Below are 15,936 nucleotides of genomic sequence, written 5' to 3'. Positions count from 1 at the left end.
CCCCCCCATTTCTGATCTAGTAATTTTAGTCAGGGCCTGCAGAGATAAGCAGCTCCAATTCACTGCACCATTCACATGCTGCCTGAGGGCTGAGTTTTGACCCTGCTCAAAAGACAGAGTCTTTTTCCAGCGTCTCTGTTTCAGAGGCAGAAGCAGTTTGAGTGTAATTTGGTAAGTGCTTTGGGATTGACTCTTCAGGACAGAGTGGTACAATTTACATGTAGGCTGGTATACTAACTGCTACAATCCCAAATCTTATACTGGTAATATTTACTGTTCCTACCAGATTCTTCTTTATTAGCTTCATCCGTGTTTGGAATGCACTGTTACATTTCAGTGCATTTTGCAGTGTGCTGAATAAAAGTGATTGGTCAAATGAGCTCGTATTTAAAAGCAAAATACAGTAGCGATTACAGATGAAGGCAGAGTATATTGTCTATTATATTCCACAGCCATTCCATATTTATATTAAATCATAAATACGGTTTTTACTGGCATAATCAAAGCCACTTTGGGGGATTTTGATGCACAATACCCAGTAAAATAAACAGAAATTATGCATCTCAGTCTCCTAGGCTACTTCAGAAATCTCAGCAAAAGTCTCTGATTAATGGTTAACATAAATATGGAATGACTATTGAGGATTGTCCACATCAGTAGACTGCAGAGGAGGACTGTAGGCATAGTTGGAAAAAGTTATTTTAAAAAAATCACTGAATTGAAATTCAAAGGTATAGAGCAAAGGAGAACAGTATGTGAACACTCCACCATTGCTGGTGCAAGGGTTTTATAAATCTAGTTCTGCATAAACAGTCCAGCACAAGTCAAAGTTTTTTCAAGCTTGCTTGACTTAAGCCTTGAGTTGTATAATGCTCTGGGTTAAGATATTTTACTGAAGTATTTCAAGATAGTTCACAATTCTATTGAAAGTAAACAGTGTTAGAGAATAATTCAAAATCAAATATAACAGAGAAGAATGTTTTCAGATGAGACAGAGCCTGATTTCTTGCATTTGAATTCAGTTAAGGTTTCAGGTGTGCAGAGCCTACAGAATTGAGGCAGACAAAAACACATGAAAGGTGGCTGCTTTCCTGGTGGGAGGGCAGTAGAAATTCAAAATAGTTCAGGTTCTGTCCTCTCCAGACTGATGCTCTGCAAGAACAACACTGTGATGCTGAACATATCAGCTGAGCATCCCGCAGGATGGAAATCAGTTCACTTGGGGTCCTGTCCAGCTGGATGCTAGCAGTATCATGGCACTGCTGAGCAGCTTGCACTTTCAGGCCCTGGGCAAATACCGACATTTGCGGTTCTGAGGGAGGGGAATGGAAACACACGGTGTTGCGGGGCACTTTCCGGCAGATCGCCACTGCTGACGGTCACCCTTCTTGCACTGGCGCTCTGGCTCCGCAACCTGAGAGAAAGGCAGCACCTCTTTCTCTGGGGAGCGTGGCACAGACTGTCCCGGGGACCTTTCTGGGGATGCAACAGTGTTACAAAGTCCCTGCGCACACTTGCATTTCAGATGTGAAATTTCAGAAGTTCATCTGAGAGCCCGAACGAACAGGGACGGATGTCATTGGTATAACCACAATTTAGATAAGTAGAGGTCTTAGCAAGAAGCATGTATAGACTGATTCCTTCAAGCATCTGCTAATAATATTTATAATAGGAACATGGAAAACAGAAAATCCCAGTTAATTCTAGCTCTAGCCAACACAAGAGTTTTCTGTACACTGTAAGAATTCAGTCTGTGGGGTGTCTGTAGTTTCACATACTTTTCTACTAGCTCACAATCTCTACCATTAAGAGCATAATCCTGCTATTTAGGTTAAACATACCTCTCCCCCAGACCATGGAATTTATTTTAAGTTAGTCTCTGCCACCCTGAACAGTCAGTTCTGCTGGGTTATCCCCTTTCAACTACTTACAGGTGCTAGGGAGTTCTTCCTCATATTTTTAGACTAATTTTGTGAGAATTAGCATATGCTTATACAGTCATGCTTGTCCATTTATTTATTTTTTATCCTGTTTGCCTTTCCTTCTCCGTCTTTCCAGATAGCTTTTTGAACCCATTAGCAAATTTCAACAACTGGAAAAATAAGTGAGTTCCTAGAACTGGTAAGAGGAGGACGACAGGCATGAATCCCTCCGCTGAACAGAAGGCTACAGTGGCAGCAGTTCTGTTCTGCTTGGGCTACTGGCTGGCCAAATAGCAGGTGTGTAACTGCAGGCCATGTACCGCGTGCTTAGCACAGGATCAGCTGCAGCACATATTGCCGCTTAGTGAACCTCTAGTTAAGGGACTTGGGAGGAGCTGAGAGTCCTGGGAGCGTTTAGTAACTCTGGGTGAAATTCAGGATATTGAAAGGGACATTAAGGTGCAAGGGGATGAGGATTATGAGAAATTGCCCTGTGAAGAACAAACTTGAGTTCCACTGTTCACAAATTGCTCATTTCCAGAAGGTGATAAAATACTGCTCCTGGTAAATAAAAGAATGAAATTGTTCTTTAAGGATCTGCAAAGACCATTAAAGTTTCATTATTTTCAAAATCATTCCTCTCCCCTATCCTTCTTATCTGATTTGGAAGAATTAAATTTTCATTAAATTTACAGAATATCAAAATTTTTAGATCTCAAGAACCTGTAGGAAAGGGATGGTAAGAAGCTAGCTTAAAAAGGTATACCTATTTCCTGTGATGTCTGGCCAGCTGACAGTATCCCAAGAGTGTGCAAATGCATTCTCCACTGTCTTTTTCACAAACTGTTAATTTGAGCGTTCTGGTATAATTCTGATCCTCTTAAAGCAAGTTATTCAAACTCTACTCTTAAGAGAGAGAAAAAAAAATGCAACTTTCAATTGCAAAATATTTCCCAGTCATTTTCCAGCATCTAACTTTTCTTTTTGTTTTCGAAGTTTTGGGAAAATCATGAAATACCTACAAATACATTTTGCTTTTAATACAACTAAGCTATGAATAGTACCTGTCAAGATTTTGACTAAATGGTAATAAAGGCAGTGATGTTTAACGTGGTAAATGATGAACTCATCAAAGAGGTGCCTGAACATCTTTAGGGAGTTACGTGATATTACACTGATCACGCTTTCTGTGGCTTCTGATTTTTTTCAGTTACCCAGAAATTGCAATATTAAATAAATGTGATAAGAAGTATTCCTGGTTGGTTTAGTTTGTTTATAATGAGCTTTTAATTTAATTATCTGTGAATTTTCTTAGCATCTCCTAGGTTTTTTTTCTAGGTTTATTTTTATTCCAAAACTGAAAAAGTTTGCTTTAAAAAACAGTTTTGGTTGCTTGGTGACAATAGTCACTACTAATTTTTTGATAAAACCTAATTTTTATATGTATGGCAATAATTAATTTAGGATATCACTGTTTTATCACTATTCATAAAGCTATAGTATCTATTATACAAAAATGCATATAATGTTGCAAGTACAGTCTTAATGCTCTTATGTCATAAAAGACAATTTCAGCACTTACTCCAAAATATGAATTGCTATTTTATCAGCCACCTCAAAAATATAAACTAAATGCTTACTTTTCTGTGAAACAAAAAATAGTGTTTACATTAGTGGCAAACAGTGATCCATCTACAAATGCAACTTGAATAATACTGACATTTCTCTGTAATTCAGCATCAGATGCCTTCTTTTTTGAGTGATCTGCCAAATCTAAATCGGATTGCTGTTGTACAGATGAAGTGCATATTTTCTATGATGCTTCATCTAAGTCATTTCTCCGTCTTTTTCATCTATTAATTAGGTTTTCTTGTGGATATGCAAGTATTTCAGTATGTGAGGTGTGTATACTATTTTTCTGAAAGGCATATATAGTCAAGATAGAATGAAGCAACATCAATTACTCATGCTGGATTCGGAGAAGAGATTATGAGAACTAGGTATATTCTGTCCCTTCCCCACAAAAATAGTTCAATGGAAATCTTTCCTCTGAGTTCAGTTAGCTTTGAATTCAGACTTACATACTAAAAATACAAGCTTTTCCAAGAGCAGAGAAACTAGTTAAGCTTGATTTCCAAGCCTCTGTATCGTCTTTCCCCGTACCATCCCTCTGCAATAATCCCAGCTCCCTGTTTTGCATCCCTAGTAGCCATCTCCCCTTGTAGGACCTGCATTTTACCCCTGCAGTCCATATCTCACAGTATCTTTTCTAATCACCCTGCAAGTCTCTTCCATATCTCTTAATTAACAGTGAGGAGGTGGGCTGCTTTTGCTGAGGCTGTTTTTGAGCTACATGCATGCTGACTGGCCCAGTCGGCAAGCCAGAGGGAATAGATAACTGCTGACCTCACATTTTTACTTAATGAAGCAGTAATTTGGATCGCTCTCCTCTTGTCTGCTCACTGCTCCTCATGAAACTTGTAAGAATGAAATAAAGTTTGATCTCTCAGCCTCTTTGTCAGATGCACTGGAAAATGGAAGTGGGTGCATAAGTTGATAGGGTGGAACAGGCAGACTGCGTGATGCACGTCTGTTTTTCTTATGAAAACAAGCTAAAAATAAATGATAGAAAATGTAAACAGTATTCTGTGGTTTTACCAACATATTAGTTATCGTCACTGAATAGTGAGAACCTCTGTAACTTATGTCCCCTCTCCTTATTCTTTAGGCTGCTACTTGCAACTAAAACATTTACACAGTGAATTCATTTAATTACGCTTGACAAAAAAGGACGTAGTCTGTTGTCTTGAATTGTCCAGTGTGCAAGAATGTCTAGTGCTCTTTAATTAGTTTGGATGTACTGGATTAACTATATATCATTTTAGTCAAACATATCCATAATGTCATCTACCTCAGTTACTCGCTAGAAGTTGTGGTCAGAGCAATGAAAACTAAGAGTTAATTCAGTATTTAGTCCATGGAGAGATGGGATGGCCTGAAAAACGGGCAAAATTCTCAGGTACGCCTCTGCCTGCAGTGAAGGGGAGCTCCTTGGGGTATTTGGGCTCTCCCGATTTTGAACTTGCTGAGGGGTTGCAACAGTGGCGGTGGCGCTCCTGCTACCAGGTTTCCTCTCTGCCTGGTTCTTGCACATGCTTCAGCTCTTCTGGGAATCGCCACAGACCTTGCGCCCCCAGCTCTGACCTGCTCCCCTTTCCTGAGAGGCTCTGAAATCTTTTTTTTTCCCAGCAGAAGAACATGAGCTATAAAGGGAACTGAAGCAGGGCTCAGTCCCTACCTCTGGGTTTGGCTCTGAGGTAGTACGTGGCCACCAGCAGCTCATAGTGAGCCAGGTCTCATGTCCCTAAAACTTTCAGACTGTGCCCAGGCTGATTACATGGATGTCAGGGAAGTCATATTCAGTGTAAACCTTGTGCAGTAAAACCAGATTAAGGTCCCTCATCTTTCTTTTTATAAGCCCTGTTTGTTAAGTAAGTATAATATGTATTTTAAAGGCATCCTGCAAGAAAAGCTATTCTGTGGAATGCTTTGAGATTCTCTGTTTATTTACTGATTTATTTCCCTGGGGATTGGTAATAAATAAATATGGATCTTTTTTTATCTCTGGGTCACTGGTTCACATCCAGTTCAGGTCATATGAGTATAAGTGGTGGCTGTGTATTGGCAGGGTGCGTGAAGTGGAATATGGTTCTTAGCAGGGTAACATGCCCTCTGTCACAGCTGCAACATTTGTTAGCAATTTCAGCAGAGGCTGAAACTTGAATAAGTACTTGCTGTCTCAAGAGATAGTCATTGCTAGCTGCAGATGAAGCATGTTTATTGATAAACTTTTGTGTCTGTTATCTGTTATTTAGGTAAGCATAGGCATTAGTGTGCAGGGGATTCTCCTGAGCATCTTAAAATGAAAATCAAATAGATTTAAAAATGCAAGTTATAGTTGTACTGTGAGCTGTGGGCTCATTGTGGGTACTTTCTGTGCAAGCCAGCCTTGTAGGTTGGTCTGATCCATTGATACCTGAGCAGATAAGTTTTTTAAAAAAAACAAACCAGGGATGTTTTTCTTGCTAAAAGGACCATATCTGAAATACTTATGTACATATCACTGAAATAAAAGAAGAGTTCATAACGAGCAAAAAGTGAAAACAGATCTGGCCCAAAAGATATGGAATGAAGCCCGCTACACATTGTTGTTATTTGCATACCCTAAGGGAGGAGTAGTTCATGAAGAAGAGAAAGGAGGAATAAAGAACTGTATTTTCTGTACTTCAGTATTCTTTTCAGGTACCTCCATGATCCGGGTGGAATATTTGAATGCAATGGGAGTTCCTTATCCTCAAATAAAGTTAGAGTGCATCCGTTCTGGGAATTACATAAACTGTGGAAATTAGAAGCTATTGGCATGTAAGGATTAAAGAGTACCTTCAGGCAGACCTGAAGGGGTATCTCTAGGCAAACCTGTGCTGCTTGCATAGCCCCTCTGTGAGCTGATGCAGTTTACAAAGACTGGAGAGCTAATCTGGGAAAAAAATTAACAGCTTTTGCTGGCTCTGTGGGCTCAGTTTGCTCCCTGGGGTGGATGGATACATGCCAGAGCCAGCGCCAGGGAAGTGGGGTCCCAAGGACCACGTCACCTACAGCCCTAACAGCTGAAAAGGCAGGGGAGAGAGCAGGGGACTTGGAGGCTCCCTTTGTGAAGTTTCCTGCAAATTACGCTGCGGAGAGGAAGCCTCTTGAGATTGGCACAGCTTTTGACATGTTTCTTTTTATTTGCATAAAATAGGTTCTCGCAAATGCCAACAGCTTCAGGGAAAGAGGACACCAATGATAACATTACTATATTCACCAGGATCTTGGATGGCCTGCTGGACGGCTATGACAACCGACTACGCCCAGGACTGGGAGGTAGAATAACACTTTAGTTGTGGCTGGTGAATCATTTAGACAATTCTTCCTGCGTAGTGACTCCCCTGATGCCCTCCTGTATAGGTACCTGCCCTTGGGACAGGTCTTAATGAGAGAGAGGTGTTTAATTAGCTAAATGTAGACCAGAATATAGTGTCTCCTTGCAAACAGGTACAAAGGTCACTGAAGTTTTTTCTTTCACTCACTGAAGTCATTTGAGGTTGGATTAGGCATGCATAATACATGTTTTCTGTAATTGAATACAGTTTGCATTTTTTTTGTTTGTTTTGGTACTCTTCTCTTTTAAGGTGAGCCAGACAGGGTGCTTGCAAGTTGCTTTAAGGTTCCCTGCTGGTCAGCATGTATAAAATTATGCCAGTGACAAAAAATCGCTGTTAAAAAAAGAACCCCAAAGCATCCGTATTTAGATAGCTGCAGTGACTCTGTATTGATACGTCATTTAGATAACCTCTATAGCAGCTATTTTAAAAGCATAACATGTGAATAGTTGCTTGCCATTCTAACCTTGTTGAGCCCTTCTTCAGTTCTCTTTCCCCCAGATTTCTCTCATCTTCTACCCATGTGTAAACCATCTGTTATGTTCTTCCTGGCCCTTTTTTAATCTGGCTACCCCCACCCCTTCGTCTTGTGAGACCAACACATTGCTTTCCTTGCTTTCTCTCCTTCTCCTCTCACTTTACTCAGAGATGCTTGAAAATAGGGCTTGATGCTCCTATCTTATGTAACAAACTTCTGAAAATTCTGCCCTTAAATTAAATTAGTCCTGGATTTGAAAAGATGCCAGAAAGACTCAGAGTCTTGAGGGTAGAATTAATTTCACCTAGCTTTAGACATCTATAATATAGATGTCTGCAATTGAGCAAATCACCCAAGTCAGTGGAGATAAATAGGCCTTTCTGAGGTACACTTCATGTCAGCCTGTAGTAGGCATCTAAACCGGTCAGAGGAATTGTACCTGAGAAGGGCCTGTTTGTTTCTTCTGACTATAGGAAGAGAGCCTGGGCTCTCTTCCAAAAGAGGTAGACATTTGTATTTGATCAGGGATCAAATTCCTCTTCAAACACCTTCTTAATTTCAAATTTTGGGGGGATGGGGGTTAGATGATTCAAATGTTGTTAATAAGGAAATGCATTGGAAACATGTATGTGCGTCTTAATGTAATCACTGACTCAGAGCCTATATTTATTACAGAGAGAATAACTCAGGTGAAAACAGACATCTACGTTACCAGTTTTGGTCCTGTGTCAGACACAGAAATGGTAAGCTCTAGCCTGAGGCTCCTAACTTACTTGTATTTCCTTGCTAAAGTCATTTTCAGAACCATCGCTTCTAATCAGACCCTGCAATAACATGTTTGTTTCTTTATGCCAGGAATACACCATTGACGTTTTTTTTCGACAAAGCTGGAAGGACGAAAGGCTTCGATTCAAAGGACCTATGCAGCGCCTCCCTCTTAACAACCTGCTCGCCAGCAAGATCTGGACCCCTGATACGTTCTTCCACAATGGCAAAAAGTCTATTGCTCACAACATGACAACACCAAACAAGCTTCTGCGCCTTGAGGATGATGGCACTCTGCTGTATACCATGAGGTAATAACCTGCCTTAATTTCTTCTGACTCTGTTTCCCAACTAGCTTTGCGAATACTTGGGGGGAATGCCAYTTCCCCCACTCATAGTAGAGCCAGGCAAGCAATCTTTTGCACATATTTATGTGAATATCAAGAGAAGTGGAAAACATAATCACTGCCTACAAGCACCAATTAATTTGTAGCTTCTAAATACTGCTAGTACCTAAATATTTCCTTTGATTAAATGGAAGGCATATTCTCAACAGATCTGATGATTCAGTCCAGCTTTTTTATGAAGATCTGTACTCTCTTATTATTTGCATTTGCAGCTGCAGTGCTGATTGCAAGAGAGCTGTCTTGGAGGCCAGAAACTGACACCTAGTTCTGGGGCAGTACATCTTGAACTCTTGACACTTATATTATTATTTTTTTCAATTTCACTAATAGGCAAATCATCACTGGGATAAATGAAGTAAGCCAGCAGCACTGTGAAGCTATTGTAGCGAGTGCATTCCTGAAAACAAAGCTGGCACATTATATTGGCAGAGAAGCAGCTCAATGTCTCAATTCTTCAGGGTCGTGCTCCTCATCTGATTAGAGGATACTGTCAAGCTTCATCATTGCATAACCTAGATATAAGATATAGTATTGGTGATGTTAGAGGATTATCTGAAATTCTTCTCAGGCCAGATCCCACATCAGTGTAGGGTGATTTGCTCATTAAAAGTAATTAAGCTGTAGTAATTAAGACTGCCTTATATCTTTAATGGGGTTTTCTCTGAAAGCATGGTCATATGGACAACATTTCAGAAGAGATTAAAGAAAAAACCTGCTGGGGAATAAAATGTTATTCTAAGCTTATCACATATGAGCACAGAATGATGCCTGGGACCCAGTAAAGCAGTTAGGAGCCTAAAGTTAGACACTGAAGTGCCCGCGTTTCCTGCGCTTGTTCCCCCACGCTGAGCCAGGCTGGACATCAGGCTCCCAAATGGAGGAGGGAGGCACAGACCCTGGGGGGCCGACCGGGGACCTGCACGCTGAGGGCAAGAGCTGGTGCGCAGCAAGCGCGCAGCAGGAGGCTGAACGCCTGCCCCTCTCTGGGGCTGGGTCTGCAGTATTGCAGAAAGCATTACGCAGCCAGCTGTTTGGAGGGCAGAGCATCAAGTTCGCTCCAGAGGTCAAGGGATCAGGACCTGTCAGGGCTCTGGGAGATTAGAATGTTGTATGCAGGCACCTAGAGGTTCACAGATTTTATTTCGGGTGTTTCTGTCCAGATTTTTTTGGTCCTAGCCTTAAATCCCTTCCTCTGAAAGGAAAAGAGATTTAGGAGAGGTAAGGTATCCTTTTGTATATGGTGACAGCTTTAGATCACAATTGTAAATGCACTAGTACTGAAAAGATTTAGATTTGATTAGGGATTTAAAAGTAGGGGAAAATCTCCCATTTTCTTTCTGCCATATATTGCTGTCATTTCTCACACATTTTGCTGAGTTAGTGGTCTCAATAATAATAAAGCCCTGAAACAATGTAGTGATATAGTGTGTGTTTAGATGAATGAAAGTCAAAACAACTAGAAGAGAAACCTATATTTCACAAAAATGCTGGTAATTCAGGCCTTAATACCAGTCTCATTGCTGCTAGGACTACACTAGTACAACTCCAGAGACCACTACAGAAGCAATTCCTGATTATTTGTGTAAATTACTTGTGTAAATAAAGTCCAAATCAGGCTAACAGCCTGGAGGAAAACATTGCATTGTGTGGTGGATTCACAGCTGGCATGCTATTTTTGTGGAATCAGTGGGTTTTGCAGTGTTAAAGAAATGCAGTGAGGCACAGAGTCATTAGGCAATTAACTGAGTCACCAGGGTTAGTGGAGCAAGATACATCTAGTAGGTAACCTCGCCATTGAATCTGAATTGCTCTTTGGAGGTGCCTCTCCTGTGATTGTGGTAGACTTACTCAATTAGGTGCTGCAAGCTGTAGGTATACTGAAGAAAAGACTGTGTCCTGCTCATAACATKCAGCTGGAGCAAAATTTGGGCTTGACCCAGTCTTTCTCATCTTCCCACTGCTTCTCTTTTCCCCTTGTTTTCACAAAAAGGAAACATGGGCACATTGCCCAGATGACAGCTCGGGGAACAGGAGAGGGCTCAAGGCAGCAGCCTTATCTAGATATCCGAGGAGGCCTTTTGAAGTTAGATGGGATGAATATGGGCCTTAGGATTGGAAGTGAAACAGTCAAAGCTTAGGTTAAGGCTCTTCAGATTGGTGTTCTTGTAGGCTACAGAAAGATGCAGAATGCTTTTCTAACCTAAAAAAACATGTAACATAACTTTTTTTTTTTGAGTGTTGTGTGTGGGTGTGCATGTGTGTGGAAATAAATTCCCACCAACCATGGCGTATGCGATAAGAAATGGAGCGCAAAGCTTTTAAAATATCTTGTTTTCCACTATTGCAAATAATAACTTTGAAATCTATTAAGAAGTGTGCATGCTATTCTATTTAAACCTAAGTCCGGAGGCTGCTTTTGTAACGTGTAAGGAGCTGTGCTACTTTAGGGATACCAGCCTTTCATGATGGGCATTTCAGTAGTGGGAGCGAAGTTCTGCTGCAAGATTGTTTCAGGCTCCCCTTCCCAGCTGTGCAGCGATGGCTGTGACATGCACTCAGCCTCCTTCAGCTGCTGCTACACCTTTTGGGTCTCCCAATGAAGGTAACAGCTCCTCAGTGCTACTTAGCATGGTTTTCCACCAGAAGATAGACAGCGTAGAGCCTTTTAGGGGAGAAGTTCTCATTGCAGTGCTGATGCACTGCATGAAGCTATTGGGCTTAGCCAGGGGGTCTCGTCTCCTGCAGCTCCCAGCAGACCTCTTTAGTTCCCAGGATTTGGGGATTTGAAGGCAGCCCTCTGTTAGTTCTGTATTTCCCTCATTTCCAAGGAGGAATTGTGTGTTTCGCAGGCTGTACGTAGGAGTAATCTGTGCAAGGAGGATTGGACCCTCTGTCATTGACAGAGATGCCTGAATTGCTTTTGCAACCTTGCATCTAGCTGTCTGAATGAAGAGGAGGAAAGCAGCAAAGTCGGTGGTGCCCTTCTATCTTATTTGGCTTCCAAATATACCAAGTTTGATCAGCTGAGTAAATTTCCAGCTTTAGCACTTGTCAGTACATGTGTTTTCATTATAAATGTGTTTACTTATAAAGAAAAAAGTGTTCTTTGCATTTTGCATTTGACAGTATGTTGTCTAGGTCAGAAGTCGATGTGCTGTATTTTGCTAGGGAAATGTAAAAAATAGGCTTCTCTATATGTGTAGTATTAAATCTCTTCTGCATGAATATAAGAACACAACACACTTTAAATAAATTTCATAGGCAATAATGGTCTCTGCAGGGAATGACTTAATAATTCTAATTGTCTTTGATTTGGTAGGTCTTATTTGTTTTATTTTGCTAATGTGATTTACAAATGATACACTATTGTATTGAATGCTGCAAATTTTATTTCTGCCCCTAGAGGGGAGTATTGTCTGCGTGCACATTTTTAAATGTTGATTTTTAGTGAGAGCGTTGTGGTAAAAGTGCTAGCAAATGTGCCTCATATTTCACTAGTCTATGTAGAAAATAGCATTGTGAATGGAGGCAAAAGTTAAATTTTGTTCCCATAATTACTTTAAAAATATATAGTTTATCTTGTCTGAGAAATATATGTTGTAAAAAGTGTGAAGCTCATTTGTTCTGTAAAACTCTTCTGGAAAATGAGGGGAGTCATTGAGCAACCTTTTCAGGTTAAGAGAATCAGAATATCTCAATGAGCTGCATTTTTTTTTCTTCAGTGGGAATGGACTATAAAGACAGGAGCTTGATAAACTTTGCTGTACAACACTGGAAAATGGTACGAGTCTGCCTTTTTGGCCATAAATTGTATGAAGCAGAACATGCTCACTAAAGCCAAGCTTTTGGACCATAACTGAACCTCTGGACAGCAGTTCTGAGGCAGTTTTGCCTGGCTTTTCATTTGCTTGTAGATACTGAAAAACGTTTTTGTGTCATTGTAAGGGCTAGRCTCCTTAGAGCCAGATTCTCACCTTAACTTTGAAAGGACCCCGAGATTCTTCTATTAGCCCTAAGACTGCCAGACATATGATATAATTTGGGATTTTAAATATCATATGGTCATATGTATGAAGAGTGTACCACACAGTGATTTTTCCCGTGTTATTATGATGACTGAGGGTTCCCAGAGATCCTGAGAATATTCACCGGTAAATTTGTCACATTGTTAATGCATAATTTTTAAGCCTGAGACTGCAGACATCAGCTTGGTCAAAGCAGAGTTAAGAACCTCCAAAGTCTTTATTACAGCCCTGAAAGAGAGTTATCTTTATCATTCCTGGAAGACATTTAAAATTCAATGCTGTTGAACAGCTGTCCACTTGATGGCAGCATAACCCCACTTCTTGATATCCTGTAGTGAATACAGAGACTTCGCTCTGCTGAAAATACTGTTTCTTACATTAGCACTGAGCATTAAAATTGTATGTGCAAGTGTACATGTGTTCCAGGTGCATGATGCCTCTACCCGTGTATGAAGCATTTCATGACCAAACTAACCTTTTTATACTATAGAGGTATTGGTTATAAAAAGAATTGACTGGAAGATATGTTGCTGTTTTCAAAACTTCCATTGGAAAAGCCAGATTTGTGTGTTTTTTTATGGGAAAATTATTCTATGAAAAATGTGTTCATTCTCAAAGTGCTGACTTTGCCAGAAGGGAGACTTTCCCAGATGTGGATTTGCTTGTGTGACCCCAAATGAGGAACAGCCAGCCAACCTGCATTTTTAAAAGATCTAGTTAGTTTTCAGTCAGCTAGTCATCTAGATGGGAACATTTTTGTTTAATTTGCATATCTTGTTCTTATTTCAAAGAGAAAGCTTCATTTATGCATCCATTTATATTTACAAAAAAAGGATCTGGCAATGGTTTGAGTATTGTATAAATATTATAAAACTAATTGGGAGGTCTCAAACCATGCAAATACACGTTTCCTTTTACTGTCTTAAAGACTTGCTGCCTTTTCTTTCATATACAATCTTCAAGCAGCTTATCCCAGGAAAAAAAAGTATTTTTTTCACTTTGGGCTGAATCTTGCAGAGTGCTGAAAAACTGCTGTGGTGCCAGGTACTCTCAGCTGCCTTTCATCAGTTCAAGTTTTAACAGAACAAGGGAAAGCAGGGATACATGAAGTGAAGGGGCCTTCCCTAAGGACAGTGTATCTGCAGGGTTCTTGTTTTAATGCTAGAGCTATCAGTTCCAGTATTTCTGCTTTTATTGCACATTACCATCAAATCTCAAAAGTTGTCCTTCAAGGAACCAAGTTTCATTGTTTTGAAAAAATCCATAGCTAGAATTACAGCCAGGAAAAGAAAAGAATCAGAGGAGACTGTGGTGTAATAAATTCAAAATAGGCAATTATTACCTGCAACATCCAAAAAGGTTTCCAGATATAGTCCCTATGTATAGTGCATTACAATAGCCTGTTCTGTTGGTAATAAAAATGGGCAGAGCCCTGCAGCGATCTCCATCATAAAGAGAGGAACTCTCACAGCAAGGATACAATTGATTGAAAGACAAAACCCAAACCAGAACCAACCCATCTTTGGATGAGATGCTTTCTTGGACTTTGAGGGGCTACAAAAGATCCAGCTTTAGTTTCAGGTCTGTGTTGAACACAAAAGCAGACATATCCTTCCACTGCAGTTAGCTGGTGCAATTTCTGCCAAATTTGCTAGTGTTCCCCCCATGCTATAAGCACAAGCCAGCTGAGGTCTCGTTGACTACTGAAAACTGGATGATCTGGTCTCCTGGCTGTGCATGGAGAAGCAGGGCTAACAGACCAGAAATCGGAGGGAAACAGTGGCCTGGCAGGTATCCCCCAACTATCCCCAGGAAAGCACAGCTGCGTCAGTGACTCTTTCTTTGCCCAGATCTACAGATAAATCCCAGCTTCTTGTGGACAGGGGCTTTGGAAGTACCTGGTAAATATTAAAAAAATGTTAATGGCTACACTATCTTTTTTGTTGCCAAGGGAGTACAACATTGCAGTGAATTCCCTAGTCATTTCATTTTAAGTGAAATTAAAAACATCACCTGACTAATTGGAAATACCATCCCCTGCAGCACATTTACATTGGTGCTGAAACATCAGACTGCCAATGAGTAATCTAAAGCATGCTGTGGTGGAGTACACCAGACAGTACGGGTGGGATCTGCCTCATCTGACTTTATTCATCTATAATGCTGATAGCTGCAGCTGAGCCTGTCAGCTCGGGATCACTCCCAGTGCAGTGGAGAGACTCTTTTAAGGAGTTAGTTGTCTGCCTTATTTTAGATGTCTACTTTAGTATGAAAGATGCTTATTTCTTTCCATTCAGACTTCAAGAGCTCATGTTTCTTCACACAGGCAGAAAAAGGAGGTTAGGGCTACTACTGTTGATACTGGTATTTAGTCATATGAGCCCCACCCTATTTAGCTATTTCCTTTCGTATTTCCCACCCCATACTCATGTAGTCTGGAGACTGGTAATGTGCAAACTGCCTAAAGCTGTGGGTCATTGTAGGCAGCAGCTGGTTCCATAGCTGTGTTGTGTGAGACTTGCACAGTTTCCGCTCCATGCAATGTATAGCCCAAGGTTGTGCAGTTGCAGCACGTGTAAGCACACTCAAATTGGGGTTGCTCCTTCACTTTTGTCTGGGTGGGCGCAGGCAGGAATGTAATGTACTTTAGGAGGAGTACAAGAAACCCCAGTGAACTGCAGTCTTGCCTATGTGGAGATGAGGAGGCAGGAGAGCAGAGCATGCAGCAGTAGCCAGAAGGCTGGGAAGGATGCACATGCTGACCTCCACCCCATTCCCTGGGCTGGCAGCCCTCCCCTTTCCTGGGGTGCCCAACTTGCTGTCTCAACCAAGTCACAGCAGTGCAGGGCCAGGATGTTACATAGAGAGGTGAGAATAAAACAATGGGATTCCCTCAGAAGAGTCTAGAGGGTATCTTCCTAGGGATGCCAGAGGCCAGCTAGACACTGGTGGGTGCCAGGAACCTGTGGCTGAATCAAAACAGCAGGATTAGGAAGACACATTTGAGGGCTTACATGGGAGCAGGCTTTGCAGGAAATGGATGTGGAAGGATTTTGTGGAGCAGGATACATGGTACTGATAGTCACTTAGGAATAAGTAGGAGGTACTGCAAGTTGGATGTGTCGGGATCTGAGGCAGTCAGAAAGTAAAAGTGTGTGTGTGAGGAATAAAGTGCTTAGGGAGCATACAGAGCAGCTCCAAGCTGCTTCAAAAAAGAAGAAAGGAGGGACCTTGTCTAGGATGTTTTGGAAAGGTTGGTATACATAGTGGTACATGCCAAGCACCTCTTTTCCTGCTCTGGTATGTCACTTTGTCCTATACTCTGGTTCACTACCCTGAGCTTTCCTACAGGAAGAA

At 41.0% G+C, this 15,936-nt stretch overlaps 1 protein-coding gene across 1 annotated transcript in view; it reads left to right on the top strand.

Annotated features, from left to right (window-relative positions):
* The window catches only part of LOC112967853 (gamma-aminobutyric acid receptor subunit alpha-5), a gene marked incomplete at its 3' end in the record, with an annotated part of 10,623 nt that extends 2,165 nt beyond the window's left edge, over positions 1–8,458 (top strand). Inside the window, exons 2-4 of the mRNA XM_026069451.1 lie at positions 6,724–6,845; positions 8,058–8,125; positions 8,238–8,458. Coding sequence (XP_025925236.1) covers positions 6,724–6,845; positions 8,058–8,125; positions 8,238–8,458 — 411 coding nt within the window. The remainder of the gene's footprint in view (positions 1–6,723; positions 6,846–8,057; positions 8,126–8,237) is intronic.
* Positions 8,459–15,936: the final 7,478 nt, after the last annotated feature.

The sequence above is a fragment of the Apteryx rowi genome, unplaced genomic scaffold (genome assembly GCF_003343035.1).
Source record: "Apteryx rowi isolate R43461 unplaced genomic scaffold, aptRow1 scaffold_297, whole genome shotgun sequence".
Classification (NCBI taxonomy): Eukaryota; Metazoa; Chordata; class Aves; order Apterygiformes; family Apterygidae; genus Apteryx; species Apteryx rowi.
Note: the sequence above shows the minus strand (reverse complement) of the source record. Positions and strands in the feature narration are given on the sequence as shown.